The 24,969-nt window shown below is 39.5% G+C and overlaps 1 protein-coding gene across 3 annotated transcripts; it reads right to left on the bottom strand.

The window, feature by feature from the left end:
* Nucleotides 1-1,440: 1,440 nt before the first annotated feature.
* Nucleotides 1,441-24,432, bottom strand: TMPO (thymopoietin). 3 transcript variants are annotated; one of them, XM_027732222.2, is made up of 9 exons: nt 24,014-24,432; nt 15,032-15,158; nt 13,256-13,411; nt 11,662-11,762; nt 6,793-6,912; nt 6,585-6,680; nt 5,912-6,022; nt 4,589-4,680; nt 1,441-3,329 (listed from the first exon to the last, which is right to left on the bottom strand). In XM_027732222.2, exons 1-9 carry the CDS (start codon nt 24,254-24,256, stop codon nt 3,038-3,040), a joined length of 1,338 nt encoding a protein of 445 aa, XP_027588023.1. In that variant the 5' UTR covers nt 24,257-24,432; the 3' UTR covers nt 1,441-3,037. The 3 variants fall into 3 exon arrangements, with proteins under 3 accessions (XP_027588023.1, XP_027588026.1, XP_027588027.1); XM_027732225.2 differs by lacking the exons at nt 6,585-6,680; nt 6,793-6,912 and having other exon boundaries at nt 24,014-24,428; XM_027732226.2 differs by lacking the exons at nt 5,912-6,022; nt 6,585-6,680; nt 6,793-6,912 and having other exon boundaries at nt 24,014-24,421.
* Between the last annotated feature and the right edge of the window lie 537 nt (nt 24,433-24,969).

The raw sequence follows: 24,969 nt of genomic DNA, 5'->3' as shown, positions 1-24,969 counted from the left end.
GTACTGAGCATGCTGTTATAGAAAGTAAACTTGGAGAAGACATTCCTTCACACTGTTTCCTATATAAATACAAATCAAGGTTTCAAAACACACACAGAACTTAAATTCAAGATCTCGAGAGTTTCTTGCCTCAGACACTACTCATCTAGTCTCACCATGGATCACATGCCATAAAATTAAGTCTCAAACTGCAAGTGAAAATCCTCTAGTGATTTGCAGCCCGATACCAAGCTCCTGAGACCATATACATTTTAAAAGATAAGCACACAATTTAAAGGAAAAAACCACAAGCTCTGTAATAGCTCTAATTCAGACAGTTAAATCAAGACCTGTCATATTTTCAGCACAGCATTCTGAGCAGTATGACCAATCATGAGAACAAACCCCATGAAGTCAAAACAACACTGTTATGCCCATTAACTTTCACAGGCCTTTTCCAGGCTTTCTGTAGCCCTTGCCCCAAAAAGGACTTAAACAATACTTACTACATCAGAACTCCATTAATTTTTGCTACTGGATTTTGGATACTGCTCCATAAAATTACTCTATTTTGTGATTGGTTCTGAAAGGTTAACCTGCCTTTGTCTAGGAGACAAGATGAACTAATGGAACAAAAGTGAAAGTGTGTAAAAGGAAAAAAACCCCACCGGCTCCTATTGCTTCAGCACTTTGATAGAAAGACTACAGTACACTTGTATACTTCAGTATAACTTACACAGCAGTATTTAGGCTTTAAGCAGATACAACTATTCAGCTAATACTACATGTGTTACTCTTAGAATAATATGAATAGCTTTAGGTACGCTGAAAAATCCGTATGTGGGGCCAGGGGAGGAAGGAAGAGAAAGGTATTAGTCTCAGGGCTATTTCACACCATTAAATGCCTCAAGTATAAAAAGCCCATTAATTTCTTGAAGGTGCACTGCCTTCCAACTACAACTGACCTACATGTAGTTACTTTAAGGACTTATGTAGAAAACTCCTTACCATCTGTGAAGTAACACTGAAGTTGAGAGGATTCTCCAAACCAGTGCAAAATGAAAGAATGATGAAATTAGTTGCATCGCAGTTCAGTTTGTGGTTTGTTTTTATTTAAATGATGCTAACAGTATCCCTGAAGGAGATCAACTGAAAGTATTTCATGTAGCTAGAAGAGAAAGATGTATTTCATGTTAAAACATGCAGCAAAGTTGTGCGAGAGAGAATTTAAAGTGAAAAGGAAGTTCCTTAAGCATTGAAAAGCAAATGAAGGCTAGCTTCTCCTCCCATCCAAATTAAAGGTCTAACATAGGCTTAAGGATTACGGTGCAAAACTCTTACTGTGCAGGAATGCTGAATATTCATCCCACCAAGTGACATGAACTGATCTTACTATCAGATTTTTAACTTTTTTTTTCAGTATGGAAGACTGTAGCAGCACAAAATGACACCACTGATACATCAGTTGTCTTGCTTTTCCTGCCTTTCAGCAATGCATTTATTTTGATAAGGAAAATCCACACACATTAAAATCATTTTTATTTTTCTGCATTTTTGACACCAAAAGTGAATGTCTTATGTTACAATTTTCTATAGGATGGACACAAGTTTAGCTATTTAGATTACTCAAAAAAGCAGTTTAGAAGGAAAAAAAACATTAAACAGGAAAAAAACCCCAAAACTATTGCTTTGCTACAAATTACCATGTTTGTCCCAAAGTTCACAGAAAGTAAAGCTTCCCCATTGCTATAGTCTACACAATAATTGTACCTAGAGTAAAAAGATATTGACTATTAACTAATGTTCTCAGCGTTTTATAAGTAGCACTTTAAGAATAAGTAGTATGATTTATTGCAATTTTGTACCAAGCAATAAGACTTAACATCTGTATGCTGCAGATTTAAGCACACCAAAAATGTATACATTCACTTTAAAAAAATTGTTGCTTCTCACTCTTCATTGGTAGTAGTGAAGTCAGCTGCCTGCTCAACCAAGTTACACAATAGAGAGTGTTTCAGCATGCTTCCACTGAGAAAAATAGTCAACTGCATGAAAGTAGTAAATCTCACCTTAGAAGATGAAACTGTAGCAGAAAATGCAGCAATGCCCTCTTCATACAAGAATAAAACTTCATATGGAATTTTCACACTTTGAGAATACTTCTCTACATGAATACTCAAAGATAATCACATAAAGCTGTGTTGGAAAGACCTCGCTTTTTTAAAAAAGAAAAAAGACCACTGCTTAAATTGGAATTTAGACTACTTCAGATAACCTTGACCCAAAAAAGTATTTTAGTAGCAAATTATATTGATGCAATTTTTATTTTCCACACATTACTAATAAATAAGTTCCTCTAAGACATGTCTTGCCAATTAGTTTTGTATTCAGTTCCTACAACACTGTAAGCACTAAAATGAAGGGATACATTTAAATGAAGTTACACTTAAACAGAGTTACTAATATGATACTAAGACTTTTACAGAAATGCAAACAGGTTTACAGTTACATTTACTAAAAAGTTACAGTAATCTACAGAAAAGGTTGTTGTTGTACTTTCTCTACACCCTAAGAGATCAAATTCAAATTGTTACTGAAAAAATGCATACAGAAATGCATTTCCCTTTATCCCATGTTAAAATCCTTCTCCACTATAATCTAGAGATAGAAGTACAACTTCTTTTCTGTACAAAGGAAAAGCTTTAAAAACACAGCTTCACATTTTACTAAATTTTTGCCCTTCTCAGCTTCCAAGTTCTTGCAAAAACAAATATACATTTTCTCAAAAGTGAATTTAAATGATGTCCACATTAAAAAAATAAAGCCTACAAAAAGTTCAAAGATTTAAAAAAATGTTACTCCTATGGCAGTGATCTCCTACTAGTCCAAAGTCCAGAAAGTTACCGATGTCCATTTAATATTATCTTTCTTCATTTATCCAATTTATCAAGTTCCAATCACATTATTTGTAAGAAGTCCTTGAGCCGATGAGAGGGCAGAAGAGTTCTCTACAATTAAAAATAGGAGATCAAATCGGGTGTGCCTTTCAGAAAGATACTCATTTGGCACTGCCCGGAGAGACAATATTCAGGTATTTAGAGAAAGGATTTCCTTGATTAGTTTCCATTGACTGATAAACCAAAAACAGGAAGACTGAAACAACAACAAAGAGAAGAACTTTTATCCACAGGGGAATGGACCGTTCTTTTTTTGTTGGTAGTTTCTCCGACCTGATGTCAGCCGAGGTACCATATTTTTCAACATACTTAGAGAAACTTTCATCCATTCTGAAGTCACTGTGCTCTATAGGCCGGCTAGCAGCTCCTTTGATTGGTCTACGGCAGCTAGCACTGTTAATTAAAAAAAAAACAAATTGAAATATTGCATATTTAAAAGAGCAATCTAAAGTACACAGGAAAGTTTTAGTATAACTAAAGAACTAAATTATTTCTGGTGAATTCAGTACCTGAAATAGCCATCAAACTCCCAAAATAGTAATCATAGATATGTTAATCATTCAGTGTTCAAACAAACACCCCTTAAAAAACTCTCAAATGCCACTTTACCCTATCCACATAAAAGGATCATAACTGGCAATAAAACTCTAGGAAGTGTCTCTATTTGCTTCTTTAATGATCACTTACGCAGCCTTGCTGGAATTTCTAAACATAAGATTATCTCTGGCCAATAAAATATCTTCTAATGGCTAAGCCAATACACAGAGACAGAAGACAAAGCAGTAAGGATTAAAAAAACCACATACATTGCCAAGTCCTTAGAGACAAGAAGTATACATGCATAATTTTTATTTTAAAAGTGGTATAGATTTAACTAGACCTCAAAAACAAGAGAAAGCAAACCTGAGTGGTCAGCAATACACCACAGTAGCAGTAACTGGTACTGTATATTTTCCTTATCGTTCAGACTTTATGCAATTGCAGTTGAAATTGAAGCTAAAATTAATATGTCGGAAACACAAAAAATGATTTCACAGCTTAACACAAGGAAACTGTCTCATTCTCTAAACAGGGCAGAGTTTTTTGAATTGCCTAATTAACCATAGGGTTGCTTCAATTTTTGTTTAAATATAAAGTTGCACACAAAAATGTAATAGCCCTTCCTAGATGCCATCTTATTCATACTAAGAGTAATCTTTGACTACAACAGTACTGCTACTTAAAGAAAAAGGTAGGGTATATGAAAATTCTTTTTGGCTTTGCAAAAGAAAACTCAAATATATTTTTTACATTAATTTAACAGCAGGCCTAATGGAGTTGCATCTAGCCAAAAACTTAAATACTGCAAGTCATTACCACAAAAAAGCCCTTTCCCTTTAACTTCCAGCACCCAGAAGTTCCAATAATAATTCCTATTATAGTACTACTCTGTTTTCCCTCCCCCAATTTAAATAAAGAACGACCTGTTTTGGCTAACAAAACTTGTATATAGAACAGAAGAACTAGGTGGCCATCAAAAATGTCATTGAGCTAAAGCGCAAAAACTGTTCCTCAGAAATCTATCAATATAATCAAAAGATTATATTGATATAATTCAGCTTAAACTGGTTTAAGAGAACTGACAAACAAGCCCCCATAAACCTTAGAAATACCTGATTCCCGTAGGTGTTGATGCTTCATATGGGAACATTTCTTTCAGAATATCCCTTTCTACTCTTTCTTCTGTAGCAGTTCTCTCCAGCACCTAGGAAGCCAAAAGCAGTTAGAGGCCAAGCAGACCAAGCAGAAAGAAAAACAAAAAGCGTCTGCATAGCTATCTCAGTGACCACAACCATGTGCAATTTGTAAGAATGAATGAGTCACCCAGTGATACCCAAGAAGTTTAATTCTTGGGTTTAAGAATTTCATTTAACCTTAATTATTGGCAGACGTCTGGTCACTCTTGGTATCTTAAAGCATTCAGAGATCTCCTCAGTTTCCTTTAAGATAAAGAATATATTGTATACATACTATACACCTGTCAGCCAATGATGTAGATGACCAAAACCAAAAAAATCAAAAACTTAACCGTCACCTCTATCATGGCTGTGTTGAGCAGATCACAACATTGGTTGTAGTGAACATGATTAAAAAGGCACTGCTGTGGGTAATCTGTCTCTTCATGCTGTAATAGCACAGTAAAATACTGATAGAAAAAAACATCAGCAGCTTGGAATAGAACATCAAGTTTTCCCACAACCTTCTATTTGATAAATAAGTCTACATTCCAGTCATATTGTAAATGAAGTGTTAATAGAAGTTTTATCTACAGTAACTACACAAAGCAATGAACTCCATTTAAAGTCAGACAAGCATTATCTTGCAATGTAAAATTCCACAATATTACAGTATTACATTAACAGAATTACATATACTTGCAGGTGCTTTAGACAGTTCTCCAAGAGATATAGTTTTGACAGCTTGAATAGGTTAACAGTAAAAGAATTATTTTCTGTCTTGATAACTGACAGGAATCTACAGATGCTTTTTTAATTCAGGTGTTTGGTCTAAAGTAATCCTACTGCTTGATTCCCTAAATTAAAGCACACTGTGTTTTTTCAGGATAGGCTGATCTACAAGATCAAAGGTAGATGGCCCAATTCTGCTCTATTTTGAGCTATTCAAAGAATTTAAAAGAAAAACAAAATCTTTATTTTGTTCAGAAAAAGAGCAGCAAACAGAGAAATAACACATCAAAACATATTTGTCTGAGGAAAAAGAAAAAAAGATTTTCACACACACCCCCCCAAATCTGAAAGAGGAAGATAAAAATAAGTTTATACTCTCTCATGTCATGTGACAACACTAATTTATATTGACTGTCACCTGGGCAATGACATCCTCCACCCCCCTCTGTACTCAGAAGTAAGCACATACACACAAGAATTTTGTTCACAAAGAGTAAGCAAGAGCAATCTAAGTTTTAATTTATTTACTTCAGCTGTCATCAGTGGTTTCTTTGGTGTTCTTCTGGGCATGTCTGAGAGTTCACTGATTGACAGCGTAGGAGCTGCATGCTTGAAATTTCCAGGCACCCTATTGACAACCTGCCGAGATTCAAAATTGTTCAAACTCAGAGACAGCCAAGATACAAAATGAAAGGGGGCAAGGTGGCAGAACCAAACAACAAAACCTTTATGTGCATTGAATATATGCATGTTAGGAGTTAACTCAAGAAGGTTATGTAACAGATACTCCGAAATAAGCACAGGAAACATACAGCTTATCATTCCAAGCAGTTTCTTTTAAGCCATTGAGAAACATAAAAGCTATTTAGTTCATGAGAAAAGCCAAACTTAAAAGCAAATATTCTGCATGTACTTCAATAAATTAAGAAAAATATCTAAGCTTTTAAATTGGTTCTTTTCAACCCTCCCCCCAAGAAGACATCAGATGGGACCTAGGTGTCTACCTAGTCCCATTTCAAAGTGAACAGCGTTAGGTACTAAACCAGATACTGAATATGTAGTTTCAAGACTACTGAATAGTCTTACTTTCCTTAAAACAGTCTTTCATCTGTCCAAAACAGAATGATTCTGTCAGTGAAGACACATTACAGAAGAATGCCACTTGCACCATTGATTAAACATATTTACTAAGCATATTTACTAGGGTCTCGTTGCTTGAAGTCAATATAGTTTCAGCTATGGGAGTACTCTCTGATATTACAGCATCATCTATAGGCAACTGTGCTGTAGCTTCCACCTGTTTGTTTAAAACAAACAAAAGAAAACAATTGAATAAAATAGCCACTGGGACCCTAACAGTGAGAAGAAGAAAAAAAAAAAAGCTTGTCTTAAAATAAGCCTCTCATCACCCTTTTTCTTGGTGTTCTTCTTGACACTCTTGTAGACTCCCTAGAAAATGCCTGGAGAGGTCCACTTTTTGAAGATCCACTTGTCCAGACAGTCTCAGTAACTTCATCTTGAGAATAGGTCTATTCAAGCATCAAACACATGATCACATACATGAAAACCAGCTGCCAACATTGGATACTCACAACCAAAAGCTAAAATAGCATGCATACTCCAAAAGAAACATGTCTATGATCAAAAAAACCGGATCCTAATACATTCAATAATGAATAGCCTGCTAGATTAGTAGAGTTGACCACAATACTTACAACATTAGAGCACATTACTGTTTAAATACAGAACTGAGTAGATAATGCCCAACAGTAAAAACTGCTAATTTGCTCACTGCAATAGAGTGAGCTAACTAATACTGTGAGTAGTCACATGAAGTCATAGGCAGACAACATGAAGCTTTCAGGCCTGCCTACACACACATTACCTTACCTTACATTACCTGCCTACACACACACACACACACCCAAAAAAAAAATAAAAATCTGTGAGCATAAGCAGAAAGCATCCCCTTCTTCTCTACACAGATAGGGCTCTATTCTCTCAAGAAGAGATAGGAATGGTTTATGCACAGCCACCTACATTTCAACAGGAACTAATCTCCAGGGGTCTCCACAGGAGTCAAGTGGAGATACTTTATAATCTTAAAAGGTTCCACATAGAGAGGTGAAACTAAAAATTCTCACATAACAATAGGCTTAAAAGATCAAGCCTGACACAAATATTTACAAATCTAAGTAACAACAGAAAGCGCCAAACTCTTATAGCCATTAACAAACACAGATCGCTCTATGCTTTCTTTCAAGTTTTATGCTCAAGGAAAATACCCTCCTCAAAACTAATCCCAGGAGGGAAAGGGAGATGAGGGCCTGCTTCTTCTAGATTACATATAAGATTTTCCTTTTTATTTGGTTAAGTTTAGAAATAAAAATTGTTACTTTGTTATAACTGAAATCTTTGCAAATTAACACCTCATACAGTGATGTATTACCAAGCTTTTGGAAGTCACACAGCTCTGATCAAAGTTACGCGCACTGGTGCAATTGTCAGTTACAGGTCCAACAGCAGAAATAACTTCACTAGAACACCATCAGCCCCAAAACAATGTGTTGAGAGAACAGGCTGAAAAGTATTTATTTATTGAGAGGGGACAGTGAAACTAGAAGCTGAGCAGTTTTATGATTCTGTGATGAGTTCTATATTATAGCAACTACATACCCAGCAGAGGGAGCACAAGTGTTTCACTTTATTCCAAAGTCACTGAAGTACTTTAAAAAAACAAATGCACAGACCTCAGGTCCCAACAGATTCAGGCGTTTTATACAGAATTGTAGGTTTTGGCCTAATTCTCAAAATTTCTTTACCATTTAAGCAGACTTCTGATGAAACATCTTACAACCCCTCTTTAAATATTCACCAGACACTGTCCTCTCTTCCTTAAGAAACATTTAATCTGCAACCTACAATAATGGCTCCCCAGCTCAACCTCATACACTTTTTATTTGAGAGGTGTTCTTTAGAAGCTTTGGGAACAATATTAATTTCAGAGTGGTTCTACTCACAGTCCACTAAAGAAGGCAGTAAGACAATTCTCTCATCCTAATAGTGGAGAGCTCCCCCTTCCAGACTGTTTGACTAGGAATTACTTATCTTCTAATGAAAAGTTAAAAGTACTTCACTAATAACTGCCTCTCTGTGTTCTCCAGATGCTTCAGTCATATGTTTTAAGAACCAAGTTTCAATTTTTTTCTTGCATGAAGAGTCTATGAAAAAACAAGAATCTACTGCTTACGACCCAACCATACTTCAGCAGAGCATAGTCAACAAACAAAATAATTAAAAAAAAAAGAAAGAAAAATTGTTGTCTATAGTTATGGTTATCCTCACTGTCAACTGAGCAGGCCTCTAGTCCTATAAGAATGTAACACTTGTTTAGGTACACCTACACCTACATAACCAGAGAAGCTACAATGGTGTGATATGCAAGCACTATTAGCATGTGCTTTTAACTGTCATACTACTCACGAGCAGCAAAGCTACAGATTATGACTTCACCTCAGTTATCATTTACAAAGCTTTTTATTGGGTGTACGCCACATAAAATTTGTACGTCAGCAGCTGCAATGCTGCATGTTTTATTTTTAATAAACCAACAATCCAGGTAGTCAAAAAAAAAAAATTCAGGAAGGAGGAGGGGAACATAGCACATGCAGAATGTCACTTTACAATGTCTCAAGGAGAGAGAGTAGTTTTACATTACTCTTTAAAATTTATTGTTTAGCCTGCCTCTTTCTGTCCACTGCCATTTACTGAGGCCTGAGAGTATATATGTAGAGAGAGAGTTTGAATTCTATATTCACCTACCAGATTACAAGGGGGAATTCAAATTAGGGTTTTCTGCCAACTTTTCCAGTTCACTATGAGGAGCTAATTAAACATAATTAAAGACAAACAGCTGAGCTAAAGTTCATCCAGCCCTCCACTACTAACTAACTGGTAAGGCCCATAAGCCTGCTCAACCTCCCGACCCAATTTCTCTTGCAGCAGTCTGCTTAGTGACTATCTATTTGCACTCTCTTCTCAGGAGAAAAGCAACACCTATCCTTGCCAAAGGACAGGCAATCTTGTCAGCTGTCTATGTCTGGGCTAAAACTAGGGCTGCACAGGACCTAGAAGTAACTAGGAAATCTGCTCACACCACACTGCCCACCACTCTTAAGAGCCTCATAATCTTTAAGCCAATGCCACACAGTGCATGACAACTGCAATAATTCTGCAAAACAAGTATAGTCCCTTGACATACTAGCTGAAAAACTAAGATCCGATTCCACAGAAGAAGGAAAAAACCTCCAAACTTCTCCATCTTCAGGTTTGATTCTCATCAAATATATAACTGCACACATTTGCTAGCCAAAATCATTGAGCTGTTTTTGGCTTCAAGAAAATTTTTGTGGGGGTTGGTGGGGGGTGTTTGTTAGGGGTTTTTCAGATGTTGCTTTTTGTTGGTTTCTTTTTTTTAACACAGAGATCAGGAGTTGAAAGGTAAAAGGTTTAACAAAATAGAGTTACATTTTCTGAGGAATTAGACATAATTCTGAAATTAGATCAATTTTTGATTAATCAAGTGATATTCCTTTGATTAACTACTGGTAATTAAAATATGTAAGTTGCAAAATATTGCATCTAGACTGCACATGTAAGATTGCAAGACAAAATGGGTAATAACATAATATTAATACAGTGAAATAGAATGACCAAAAATTTAGTAAACAATCATCACTTGAAAATGTCACAAAAATACCTCACTATATATCTCTTGCCTTTTATTCTGTAAGTGGGTTCCTGAAGACCAGAATTTTTGTTTGTTCATAGCAGAATTAAATATCTCTATTACACTGAATCTGACAAGGATTTCTGGCTGAATAGCAATTTAGAAAAAAAGTAATTCTTAAAATACAAGAATCTAAAGATTCAGATGTCCATTATGAAGACCATCACGAGCAGAAGTTGCCTGGATAAAGTCAGGAACATTTGGTGCGTTGAATTACGTGTGTATTTTGATTTGTAGAAGTGAAATCTGTTCAGCTTGTACTCTAAAAATCCAATTTAAAAAAGCAGAACTACTTATAAATCTCCATAACTCTACTGTATTACTCAAGATCACACAGAAAATAATAAGGTAAAGCATACTACCTGCTTTAAGAGACATTCATAGTAAAAGCATGTTTATATACACACACTATCTAAATTGCAAGTATCTGGCATTTACCACGAAGTACTGAGAAAAGTCACTGTGATCTGCTAAAATACACCAAGCAATTAACAAGTCAGATTCTGAATTACTGGATGTTTTCTATACAAGTCCTTTCCTGTAGCAAAACCTCTCTATTATTGGTCAGATGAAAATATAAAGACCCCCTAACCTAAGCTGAGGAACAGTGTATTTCGTGACACTGTCACATCACAAGGACAGATCAGCCACCAACTACCAAATCCAGAATTCAGCAGTTTGAAAATCTAAAGCGCTTCTGTAAAATCCCTCTTTTGTCAAGACAACAGAACTAATATTATTGATAAGTAAAGGACAAGTGGTACATACAAGACAGATCTAAACTTGGTATTTATTATTTTTCTTCTTAGGACCAGCTTTTAAACAAATTCATGTCTATCTAGTACTGCTACTACAAACATAGTTGAAGAAAAAATATTATATAGATAGCTACTGTATGTGTATACAAACACACACCTAGGCATATACTGAAATACATTACTTCATGTAATATATTTAAATGAGTCATTAAACAGATTTATTTAAAATGCAGACATATATCCACAGATATACACCACATATATATATGGTTTGATATGTATGTATTTAAAAACATTTTTTAAAAATAAAAAACCCACCCCTTTTTCCAAACCTTTTTTTCTTGAGAAACTGCTGCTTTTATTAAATTGAGTTGATCACAAACATCCCACAGGATGACATCAGCCCATGGGACTTAAAAACCTGTCAGGTTTCCAAAACTAAACATGTTAAGGTTGCCTACTATTCTTCTCTAGGAGGTGCTATAGCAGCTGGCAAGTCAGACTAGAACATTAAAGTCAAACTTTGAACATTATTAGACAGGCTAAAAATGGCACCTATAGTTAATTCACAAGATTTTCATGCTGTATTAGAACAGGCTTTCTGAAAGAACTTTTAAAAAAACTGCAGAGCTCACTTAGTCAAATGTGATTATGTTAAAAGTAGTAAGGTGTTTAGTGAGCACATCACCTGCAGTTAGTAGCTATTCCACGTGCCACTAAATTAAACGTACCTGATTGTGTTCAACAACTCTTTTTTGTTTGAGTGCTACTGGCGTCTTCGTCCGGGCTTTCAGTGGTTCTCTCTTCTCAAGCCTCAGCTCAGTCTTCGGATCTGCAACCAGGTTTAATATAACTAGTTTCTATAATACTACTGGGTTGTTGTACTAGTTGAAACCTACTGTATTTTAATAAAAATTCGCTTTAAGAGGCAACAAAGTCTGAGTTAACATTTCCTTAAAAAGTTGTGAGAAACAGGTATGTTTCTCCATTAAATGCAGAAGAACAAAGACTTCTGAATAACTTTAAAATTATTTTAAAACACTGACCCAAGTATTTACATTTTCTCCTACAAATTCTACATTTCAGATAAGCTTTGACCAATCCAGCAGTTCCATTTAGAAACTGGTATCAAATTGCAATTCCTTTAACTGAAGTACCATTCTACGATTGATTGTAGCATGGGTATTGAAGCTTTTCAACATCATTTGACGTTGTCAGCTTTGTCCTTTTATATAAAACTTTGGTTTTGATGCCATAGAAAGGCAAGTGGTTAGCAGTCATCAATAAGAATGTATTATTTCCACTGCTTTTCTAAAATTCTAATAGCATTACACCAACCTATTTAGGTTTATTTATAGAAACCTTTTTTTTTTTGGTGGGTGTGGAAGGGGAGTGTTTGGGTTTGAGGTTTATCCCCAGCATTTGAACAGTTCAGTAATTAGATGAAGCATATGTAACTATAAGGGGGTAGCCGTCACTTGTGACTGGGCTCTTGGCTGTCCCAAAAATAAATAAATTAATCTCTAACATTCCTTCCCCCTTGCAAGTGCAAGAGAGAAAAGTTGAAAAACAAGTCCAAATATGCAAGGGAGATCAATCAAATTACTAACTGTAATTCAACCCTTTCTATCCTACCTCCATAGAAATTCCTGTAAAAACAACAAGAACAACCCCACCCCCAAAACCAAACCACACTATAAATAAGCATCTAACATTCCATTCATGTCACTCTTTAAAGCCTATACTTCTACTTTTTGTAAGATGCACGATGGTGTGATTTAGGTTCCACTTCCCCCACTACACTTTTTTGATACAAACTTGATATTAAAACCACAAAGAAAACACACACAGGACCAACCAATCAACCCACCCCAAACTAAATCTATAAGGAACAGAGCATAAAAGGGATTGAGTCATAAGTGAGACATTATAAAAAGTACAAAAGTTTAATAAACAAACATTCATTTGATATCCCATAGTAAATAATTGCTGTGAGCACCGTACGACAAAACTGCACTGGTACTTCGGTATCAAGTGCAAAGAACACCTTAGCACCTAATACACAGTTCTCTGTCTCTCAGATTTACAGGCTCCAGTCTGGAGCAAATGGATAAAAGCTCAGTAGCAAAAAGTTTACTTTCCCAGAACAGGGACCTGGATCACTGTGCTTGTACTCTGTGATGAAGCACATGACTCACATGGTTCACAGCAGTACCTTACAGCCTCACCTAACAGCAAGGCCATACCCTCTTTAGGTATTTCTACTGCAAAAATTATTGATATATAATTTGAATCATTCCCATGCAAGTTTCACTTTAGTCCTACCTTCTTCATTGTCACTGTACTGGTCAGAATCACTGTTTCCATTCTGTCTGGTGTTCTCAGTAGCTGTAATCGCTGGGAGAGGCACAGGCTCCTTCAGTTCAGGACCTTGCTCCATCAGTTTCAACAGCTTTTTCTCATAAAGTTTCCTAGTAGTAGCTATAACAAAGGAAGGATACATGCTAAAGATACAGTTTTCATCTTTCCTGACTTGATTGATAGAACTTGGCTGATACATATTCCTTGGGAATATTATTTATTTTTAATCAGTTTGTACGGCCCACAATGCATACCTCTAGGTACATAACTCTGCCTCTAAGGCTTCTAACTTTTTGGTTTAAGAGAATTTTTAGATAAACTATAGGTCTCTTTGTACACTGAAAGTTATGAAAATGAAATCGATGGAAAGAGAATTTACCTGTTTCTTACATGTTTTGTTTCATATGCTGCAATACAGAAGTTGTTATGCCCTCACAAAAAATTTAGTGAGTCTGACATTTCAAAGGCAACAGTTTCCGTGCAGATTGCACTACTATTCTCTTAATTCCTTTACCCTGGAATTACCGCCCCTTCAACTTTAGCCTGTGCCTTGTTGGCAAATTGAGTCCAATAAGCATCAGAGATGGTGCAAGCAAGCAGCAACAGAACCTTGTTTGCTGGATCTAGCCATTAGGTTGGCTCCCTCGATCTCTGAGGACAGATCTTTAAAAGGTATCAAGTCTAGCACACACTTCCACGTCAGGACTGTGCTGGCAAAAGTCTGTAGAGGTGACTGGTGCCTGAACTGCAGAAAAAAAAATTCTAACCTTAGAATTTTTCAGATAAGAGGAAACCACCCTTAAAAAGAAGTGGTAGACTCAAGAAACAGAATCCATCCCCTATAAGAACTAAAGGCTTTTAATTAGACCAAATTTGAACATCTTTCCAGTGGACTGCATAGGTTCTCGAGTTTTGCAGATTTGAATACCATCCAAGAGGAACAGGTTGCATGGGAAAGCATACAGAATCAGCTAACTGAAAATACTGTGCATAAGACTCTGAATACATACAGGACTGCAGTCTCCATCACTGACATTTCCATCCCCCTAGGATTTCAAGGACATTCCACAGAAGGCTCAGCATGCTACAGACAACAATCTTTTTTTGAAGAGTTGTGAAATCAAATCCCCTTGCCATTAGGCTAGTGCACAATCTGAAAGGCAAGGCACTTGGATCCCACATCACAGATGAGTGCTCAGGGCAGGAGATTAGGCTGGGGTCAGGACTACTCCTGATGTAGGCCAGCACAAAGAACAGAATGCTGGGCTCAAAGGGCCAGAAAAAAACATTAGCAAAGCAAAACATTACTGCAAAGTGCAGTGAGTAGGAAATGCTCTAGGGAAAGGGAAGTTCCCTGTTCTCATTCTGCTCTCAATGCTATTAGGTTATTATGTAAGATGTATTTTCTATTTACGTGGGCCCAGATCTCAACCTCTGTATCAGAAGACCTAATTACCCCAGCACTGAACTTTAACTAATAGTTACACAGCTTCAGAACAGAAGTTGGAACATCTCCAGCTGGCCTAGAGCACAAGAGGAGCAAACTGCAGACTTGTCTGCACTGCAATGCTTCAAGTCTTAATGTAAATAGTTCAATGAAAACATCCTAAGTAGGAAGTAGTATTGAAACAGCACTGGTATTAATAAGTAACTGTATCAGAGGAGCTTAGAGCACTCACAAGTGAGGTTTAGTGAGAAATACGTTAAACAGATGAGTATTTGCTAGTTCAGTTGACCTACCTACAATTGGGCCAGGATTTATTCCGTACTTCACAAGTTGCTCTTGAAGGTCTTCATTACTCATCTCTGTTATATCTAGATCATCTTTCTCCTCTGGCCTGGGTTTGTCAGTTTTCTTCGTAGCTTTCTGTGAGTGTGCGAGGGAGAAATGAGAGACAGGGTGTTTACAGTTCATACAGAACACATCTTTTTCTTCTAAGGGAAAAAGAAGTCGTAAGAGTACTAAACATATAAACCCAGAAAAAAGTTATTATATTCTCCCTCCCCCCACACTACTAAAGCTTATGTGAAACAGTACAAACATTTACACCTACTAAACAAATATGCACAAGTTTCCTACTTAGGAAGGAAATACCCATTACAGACCTCCTCTATAGTAAAAAAAAACAAAACAAAACAAACCACCTCTTACTCATTATTCTGGTCATGTGTTTTAATTTGAAGTTCAAGCATACAACGGGAGGGGATTGCTTTCATATGATTGAAAAAGTAAGTTTCTAGCTGTTTCACCATCTCTACACTAAACTACAAATATTTATGTTCCATTGGTACTTCTTCACATCATTTTTCTACTTAGTTGGTTAACATTTCCTCCTCTAACGATATGGAACAAGTTCTTCAGTGTGTACATCCCCTCAACTAACTTTTCAAAACCCCTCTTCCTACTTGTCCTAGCACTCTCTCTGAGATTATATGATATTACAAAGCAGGTGCCAGAAAGGCAAAAATCAGAAACTATCTCAAATTTTCAAAATCCTGCCTGTCTGTTTAGGCCTCTGCTACTGTAGCTCTTACAAATTTTAAACCCAACTCTGGCAACAGTATTTTAAACAGTTGGCAATGCACCACCACCACCACATATATGGTTATCAAAATAATCTGTGGAGATGCTACTCCTAAATTAACAGTTTCCGTTAAACCCAAAGAGAGTGATCGTAACATTTCTTCAACTTGGGAAGCCCCTACTACTATAACAGCCATTTCAAGCTCCAAAATTTGGAAGAAAGTGAAGAGGTAAGACATAAAAAAGCATGCTCTCAACTAAGAAAGATCTTGATACTGCTTTGAAATAAGTTGTATTTGTATTTCAAAGTTGTAGGATATAAACAGAAACAATTTCTACACTTATTTTTCTCAGCTTGGCTGCCCAGAGGCAAACCTACCTGGGTTTTCTGGTATTAACCAAAGACTAAAATTCCAAATACAAACAATCTATAACACTCAGTCACAATTAACATGTCTTTTTCTTGTTGCATTTTGTAAGACAGAACCAAAACACTAAGATGACTGACATGAGTCAACAGTATCCGACTAGGCCTTAATGCCAGTTCAGTATTTGTTTGCATGTAAGCTTGGTCTTGCCCCAAGTATCTTAGTATTTTAAAGTTAAGCAGGGACTGCATGAGGATTTCCCAAACATAACTGACTCCAGATTTTCCTCTAACTCCTGGATTGTGAATATCCCAGCATGGTGAACTTAAAATCAGCTGCTGAAAAGAACTATTATCATGAACTCTTGGAATAGACTGCAAGCAGTCTGAAGAAGGTACAGGGTCATTAAAGTGATAGATTTGACTAAAGACAGATTTATGATTCACTTTAACAATCATTCCATTCCAAATTACTTTTTGAAGCAACAGAGCCTACTTACATAGCACACAAAAAACAACCAACCTGGAGCTATATGAGACTTTTATTCACTTCTGAATGTGCTGGCCATAACACTATTTCAAGTATCACATTAACTTAAATTTCATATTCAGTGCATTTTTTCTGGACTACTGAACTGCCTAAACAGTAAGGAAGAAAAAAAGAGTTCCAAAACAAATGCTGGGTTTTCTTGTTGAGATCTGTTTAGACTGTTGACAGCTCCGGTGTTTGCACACATCATCAAGCAGACTAACCAAGATGCTATTCCGTATTTCAGAAGAAAATTAGCATAGTGCAGGAAATCAACTTTTCAATGACACTTTGAAGAAACTGGAAACCTAATTTTACCTATCTCTACCTTTATATCACTTAGAGACCACAGAAAATGCTATGACAATATAGAGTAGAAGCACTATTCAGCATTCTGCTGGATGCTTTACAGAAATATTAACTATCAAAAATCTAACTGCAAGTAATGAGTACTATGGTATTTTAACACAAGTAAACTCACATATCTCATGGTATCTTTGAGTTTGGTTTTTCCTTCCAAATACTATTTCACTTTTTCCTGCACTACCGTCACACACAGACCATCAGAATAATCAGTTTCAGCAGAGAAAAAGAGCAGGGAGGGGATGAAAAAAGTTGAAAGTAATCCATGCTCTTCAATAATTGGGCCAGATGTATTGATTATCTTGTGCTTTTCAAGGTCACAACTTTTACTTTTGAACACCTGTTCTCCTAAGTGCAGAAGCAAATGACTTCACTGGTACAAGTACAAAGTTGCCATTTAATCATTCACTGGACCACAAGATCAGCCCCTAGTGTAAGGCAGGATAGAAGAATTTCTCTCATATCTTGGCTGTGGTATGAAAGCATTAACCTCAGCAACAACATTAGCTCTAATTACCACTACTATTATAGTATAAAGCACCACTACACTTCCTGTGCATCAGGACAACTTGTCCATTGGACTATGCCATGAGACAGATCAAAAGAGCTAGCTTTAAAATTTATCACTGCAAGTTAAAAAGCAATCAAACAACAACAAACACACACACACACACACACACACACACATTTTCCTGGTCTGGTGACCACTGGTAAAATTTGTCTTACTGTGGTGCAGAGGTGAAGTGCTTAAAATGAGATTGTGGCAATACCCAGGATTGGCCACAGTAAGGTGGTGCCACTGATCACTTCGCACATATTAGGTGCGGTATATTTTGCAACAATATACCCAGACCTATAAATCCTTATCTCAAGATCATCTAATTCCATCCAGAGCTAGCAGCATTAAAAACATATTTCCATATTTCTATTTTATAGAAAACCGAAGATGGAAAAGGATCTGCACACTTCACTTGAGAGAGATTTGTTCATACCAAAGAGATGGCAATTTGGTAGTATTATCTGTCAGGCTCAGTTTCAGATTACCCAGGAACCAAGTCTTCAAACAAGTACTGTAGTGAATTATAACCATGGGGCTGCCACACAGTATTCTCAGTGCTAGGGCGACAGAAGAACAAGAGCACAAGAGAAGTTCATCTTCTCTCAGTATCATCTCCTGACTGCACAAAGCTTTCCCATTCTTCCATTAACAAGAGCAGAAAACGCAAGTGATCAGAATTCAGACTTGGAAGCTGCCTACCTCACCTTTGCCATTCCTGATGAACACCAATTAACAGCCACAGACCAGTTTATCAGGCAAACTTCACAAGCACCTGTACTAGTCCCAGCTCTGTTCCAAAGACACGCATAAGTAACATCTTGAAGAAGCTATTAAATAATATAAACAACTGTGAGACATCATCAAAAGCAGCATTTTCAAATCCCAAGGTAAACAGCACCTACATCAGGATACACAATGATTTTAATCCCAAACAGGTGCAGATTCATCACTAGAAGCAGAAAGAGTCAGGGCCTATTTACTGTTTCTCTGAATGAGGTTAAGATAGGCTAAAGAAAGGCCAAATCACACCAATAGAATGCTCTTTAATTCTCCAGTTGGCACAGAGTTCTCTCTGGTAACAAATAAATATTTCTTAGGAGAGGTGAAGATAAGGAGCTGCATATGTGAAGTGTTAATAATAGACTTACATTATGAAATAGAGAGGTCTCTGTACCATACACAAACATTTCCTACAGTAGAATTTTCTTTTCTTAAACCAAATCCTACTGAACTTTTTAACCTCAAAGGCCTGGAGACAACATTTACCAAGAGCTACAGGACAGACAAAATAAACAACGGAAAGGAAATTATGCAGCAGTAATTCAAAGATCCTGATACACACAACTTAAAAAACTCACTACCTTTTAACCAGCTAGTAAGTGTCAGACTTAGAATTTTCAAGCCTAAGTACAGTAACAGTCCTAAATAAAGGTAAACAGTAAAAGTCCTAAATAAAATCTTAAATATAAGATTAGGGACTACTCGACTCTTTCAACCCCTTCTCCCTTCAGATGCTGGGTTCCAGTGAAGGGAATGTACCCACTTTGAAAGCAGATGAATGCTACATAATGAAGAGTTGTTTCCAGAAACAACTCTCTTTCACTTAGGTGAAAAGTAAAAATTCACAACAAAAAACCAAATCAAGAAACCAAACTGGTGGGTCTCATAGCTCAATCAACTGAATGCTGACCTGGAGACCTGGCTGGTGTACAACTGACATGCACTGCTAGACAAAAATTACTTCAGTGGGATTCTTTTATTTAAATATAAATTATTACCCCAGCACTCTAACAAGCTTATCTCCTTAGTTCATGAGTCTAGAATTGCAGAAAATCTGAAGGTGCAGAGCAGCATGGCAGGACTTCTCGCTGTAGTGGGAATTACTTTGGTCATGTCTCCCCTACTGCCCACAGGTGTCACTCAGCCAGCAGATGACTGCCATTTAAAAGGCCACAAAGGTTTTAAATCCGTATTCTGGGTCACATTTGTATGGCACATCATCATCAAGACATACAGCCACACACAGGGAACACCAAATAGATTCTCTTTCTTCACTAGGTAAGCATATATGCTTTACATTAACTCACCTATCTGAGTACAGTTTCACTTTCCACACACCTAATCTTCATAAATTACCAGTTTTACTTACCTTCTCTTTTCCATAGGGAAGGAGTTGAAGCCACAGTTACCTCAGGTACAGATATTATCACTACCACACCATTCTCACTATAAAGGATTGAAGCTAGCTCTGAACTTACTTGGCTACTTAATTAGCACAAAAAAACCCCAAAGAAACAAAACCAAAAAAACCAACAAACCAACCCAAACATCTTTACCTGATATGTCTCCCTTACAAACTTTCATCAAACAGGTCCATAAGATTTCATCATACCTTCACTGACAGATCTGAGGAAGAGACATCTGACTGATCTTTTTCAAATCATCACTTTAAAGGTCAAAAATTTCACTCAATGTGTTTTAGAAGAGATTCTTCCAGGACATGATATACACCAAATAGCTAAGTCATAATAACCTACACATTCTGAGCTCTGAACAGTTCCTGTTTGGCAATGGTGTCAAGACAGTATTTTCAGCATGTGTTTTAAAACAATGGTCCTAAAGAGGCAAAAATGCAATTTCATAGTTACTTTTGAGCTCTGTCCTGATATTCAGCCCATAACTAACCAAGACCAGGGGCATCCAGATGCAGATGGTTTCCCCTGCAGGAAACAGGTGTCTCAAATACCCAAACACTGTCCTCACATACCACTATGCTAAACAAGCTTAGGGGAAAAAGTTGCTCAAAGACATTAGTAGAGCTAGAGAAGCTGACTCTTCCAGACAATATTATCAGACTGAGGCAAGAACAGGCATGGTTTTAAAAGCTTTTCCTCTCCTGGTAAGAGTATAGCTAAAGTGAGATATATATCCTTGGGTTGGATTTAGTATTCATAGAGGTGGGCTGGAAAGACTGGTGGATTGAAAAGGCATCATCTGTAGCACAATTAAAACTACAGGGTTTTGTCTCTGCACAACTTTTATCAATAGAAAATGTGCACCTAAATGCATCCTCGAATGCCCAGAACTTAGGAAAAAAGAACACTAAAATGACAATGCACACAGGTTAAAATGACTAATGATTACAGCAATGTCAAAACACTAACTTCCACTATCAAGAGCCCTGATTTAGCCTTCAGTGACTGCAGCACAGATATTCAGAGTACTCCTCTGAACTTGTCCATTTCAGAAGCAGTGCCTTCCCCTCCTCAGGATCCGCAGGTCAGCCGACTGGTCCCGTAAGGTGCCGACCCAGCTCCAACAGGAGCAGCCGCGGCCTCGCTCCCGCACACGCGGCTCCTCCGCGCGCCGCCGGCCCCGCAGCGCCCCCTGCCGCCCATGGCCGCACCCGCTCTGCCCTCCGACTGCTCCACAGACACGGGCACTGAACTCCAGCGGGCTGCAGGACCGGAGGGGGTCACGGCATTGGCTCTTAACAAAGGGAACTGTGAAACGGCCCAGAGCGGGATAGGAGAAATCCCAATGACCAGTAAACCCATCCAGTGAACACCACCAAGCCGGGACCACCCTTACTCAGGCCAACACAGTATCCTCATTACAATATCTTTTTTTCCACACCAAAAGCCGTATTAAGGAATATATTTTGTAGATCTTTGACAGCCTATGCCATAAAGTAAGGACAGACTGCTTTTTAACTGTAATCCCAACCCTTTCAAAGAAGCTAAACAAGAGAGAATTGCTGTCAAGACTGCTGGCCTTCAGCAGGCAGCACACAGTTAAGCATTGACAACTGTTGTGTTGGTATTACTACCGAAAAAGTACAAACTTCAGAAAAACGAGGTTAGGTCTCTCACTTGTGTTGCTCCTCTCCTCCATTCAAAATAACACATTCCTCTGCTCCAAGAGTGATTCTGACCCTTTACTGCTTCTCCCTCTAAGCATCCAGCATTCATTCATTCCAACAGCAAGAGTGAGTCTTCACTCCCAAATCAGTTTGTTAGGGGTTTTTGTTAACCATTTATTATTGCTTGGTTTGGGTGGGGTTTAAGGTTTGTAGAATATTAAGCTAGAGCCAGAGAAATACCAAGTATGGAGCTATTAAAACACTGCAATTTTGTTATTCAGATCTCAACCTAACAACATGTCATTATAGCAGTACATGCTATAAAGTACTTTTAATTTCCTTGTGCACCCAGTAAAAACTGTTTTCTAGCCCTTTTAAATGTAAAACATAAAAGCAACGCCCAGTATAGAACAGTGAATTTACACAGAGGAGTTTAGAGACAGAGGTTTGTTTCCAGAGCCTACCAAGTGACTACAGGTAATACGGAATTCCTTTATTTTATTCCTCCTTTCCATAAAACCTTGCAGTTCCCGCTTCCTCTCTTTGCCCCTTATTTCTAGTTTCTTCTTTTTCAGGGGTCTGTGTGCTTCCCCTTCCACCTTCTCTTAATCTTATCAAGATATTTTGCTTTGTTTCCTCACCAGAACCCCAGTCCTCTGGGATGTCAGACTTACTTTTGCTCTACCTCTCCGTTCCAAGTGTTCTGAGGACATGTAGATTACTCTTCTTGAAGGAGAGCTGATCAGAAAAGCACTCTTGTGCCAGAAGGCATTAACAGGGACAACAGGTAATCAAGCTACAAGCAATTTCAGAACTGCTTAAGCTGCACAAAGCGGGCAACAAACATACATCCTCCAAGTTTGTTTGTTTTGCTTGGTGGGTATTATCTGGGATTTTTTTGTGTGTTTTGGTTTGGGGTTGGATTTTTTGGCAGGGGGAAACAACACAACACAGGGCACAACGGACCCAAATCTGAACATCTATCACTAGAATATTCACTGAAGTCCTGGAAGTTATGATGATACAGTGTTCTGATATTAATACACAAGATAAGCATAAATAGCACACAGCCTTCCAGACATTGTTAACAGCAGTGTAGGAGTACCACCCATTCTGTAAACATCAAAAAAGTCACCCTTAATTGTTTAAACTTCAGCACTGTGGAAAGGAAAAATCAGATCTAGGATAGAAACTTCAGCAGTTTCAAGACCTTCCTCCTCCAACAAGTGTGAAACAAGTCAGACCCAAGCTCATCCTATTTTACTCAAAAGCACCTTATGAGCGCTACCAGCAGATCACTGTAAGCCAGCAAAGTGTCTAGTTCACTGTAAAGTTACTTCAGTGAATGCCAGTTAACCGTTTGAATTAGACAGATGTTAAAAAGCGCTAAATAACTTGGTTAGAAATCTCTTCGTCTTGAAGTTACAGTTTTCAATTTCTTAACTCAAGAACTGTTTTTTGGAGGCTAAAGCATGAGACACCTTAAAGGGATTCAATTTCTCTGCACTCCCTTTACTAATGAGCTTTGAAAGATAGTATCTCAGATACAATTAAATACTTGTAATATCACACACACCACAACTCCAGAAACTGGCAATCAGCATCCAAGCCTTTACTCGAGACTAGACTGTTTAGAATTATCAATTACACGATTGCTTTCTCAATATATGCAAGTTTACAGACCACTTATTGAAAGTTAAGAAGGAAATCACATTTTCCCAAAGAGAAAAATTCCAAATAGCTTCAGCTCCCCCTCTTCCTTTACATGATAAAGTCTAAGAAAGCAAATACATTGGACAAACTGAGCATACAGCAGAGGCCCTTTGCTATAAAACGCATGCTTAGAGGTACGAGCAAGACATCTACATTATGCAGATCCTCTTTACACTAAACAGTCCACTTCATTAAGTGAAAGCTGTTCCCTCACAGATTCCTCCTTTCATCTAGAGGTATTTACACCGCGTAGCATTGCTGCAGTACAACTGAGACAGCTGACGGGAATCCTCTCCCAGAGTAAGTTGCAACCTCGCGCGGTTCTCTCGCTTCGTTCTTCCAACACGGAAATTTTCTACTTAGGAGACCGCCCGCCAAACCACAGTAAAGGCTTCCCAATTTACAACCGGGGGGCTGTCGCACCCTCCCACGCGCGGTCGCGCGGCCCTGACTGCTGGAGGGCCCCCCCCGCACGGGCCAGTCGCTCCAAGGTGGGACGCGATCTGGAGGCGCAGTCGGCGGCCACCCGGCACCGACCCGCGGTCCCAGCTCCCCCCTCGACGCAGCGGCCGCTGCCGCTCTGCCCCGGGTGGTGGGACCGTCCCCGCTGGGCACGATCGCGCGCTCAGCCGAGCCGGAGGGTGCCCCGGTCCCACGCGGGAGGCCGTGCGGGGCGCCCCGGTGCCTCACCGCGGTCCCCGCGCCGCGGCCGGCGGGCGAGAGCGGCCGCCCCGTTCGGGCGGGAAAGCGGGCCCGAGGCTGCCGGGAAGCCGCCGCGGCGCGGGCGGGAGGCGGCTGTACTCACCCGCCCGGCGGCGGCAGCGCCGCGGCTCCGGGCGCCGAGAGGTGTGGGCTCCCGCTCCTCGTCGCTGGAGAAGTCGGGCTGCGCGACAGCAGGCGGGTTGCGGGCGGTGAGGTGCTGCAGGTAGAGCTGCACGTACACGTCCTTGCGCTGCTCGCCGCCCGGCAGGCTCACATTGTTAGCGATCAGCTCGCTCTTCAGCTTCTCCTTGGTCAGCACCGACGGGTCCGCCAGAAACTCGGGCATCGCCGCCGGCCACCGCCGCCACCGCTCTCCCAGGAGAGGCAGCAACAAAGCGCGGGGAGAAGGGGCGGGGGAGCAGCAGGAGGAGGAGAAGAAGGAGGACTCGCCTGCCCCGCGCCAAGGACCAGCTCCACAGCGGGCGGGCGCACGCAACGAGCGCTCCTTCCCAGCCGGCAATAAACCGCGCCCCGATTGGCGGGGAGGAGAAGGAAGCGGATCCGCTATTGGCTGCCGGGCGGCAAAGGGGCAAGGCGCGCGGGCCCCGGCAGCGTTGGTGCTTTGCGCGAGGGACAGTCACGCAGTTTAAATTCGGCTCGGGCGGGAGAGGCGTGTGGGGCGGTGCTCGCGCGCGGGGCTGGGTAGGGCGGGGGGAGCTGTCCCTCATGGCGGCACCGCCCCCCCCCAGCGCCGCCTGGCGCTCTCCCGGGTCTCCCCACCGCCCTCTCGGGTCACAGGCTACGTTCTCCCCGCCAGGAAGGGAATGAGAAAGCGCAGCGGGCGGTTAAGGAGATCCTAGTAACCTGCAGTGATCGCGGTCACCTGCCGCCGGTTCTGCCCGCGCCGCCGCCCCCCAAGGCTGTCCCCTCGGCAGAGCGATGGGCTGGCGGAACCCTGCCTCCTTCCCGCCGGCTGCAGCGCGGGCCGGGCGGACACAGGAGCTCGCTCTCCCCCGGGATAACTGCGCTGGCCGCCGCCCGAGCGCGCGGCTGCGCCTG

Source organism: Pipra filicauda, unplaced genomic scaffold, assembly GCF_003945595.2.
Source record: "Pipra filicauda isolate LSUMZ 115617 unplaced genomic scaffold, ASM394559v2 scaffold475_size475193_pilon, whole genome shotgun sequence".
Classification (NCBI taxonomy): domain Eukaryota; kingdom Metazoa; phylum Chordata; class Aves; order Passeriformes; family Pipridae; genus Pipra; species Pipra filicauda.
This window is presented reverse-complemented; position numbering and strand designations above follow the sequence as displayed.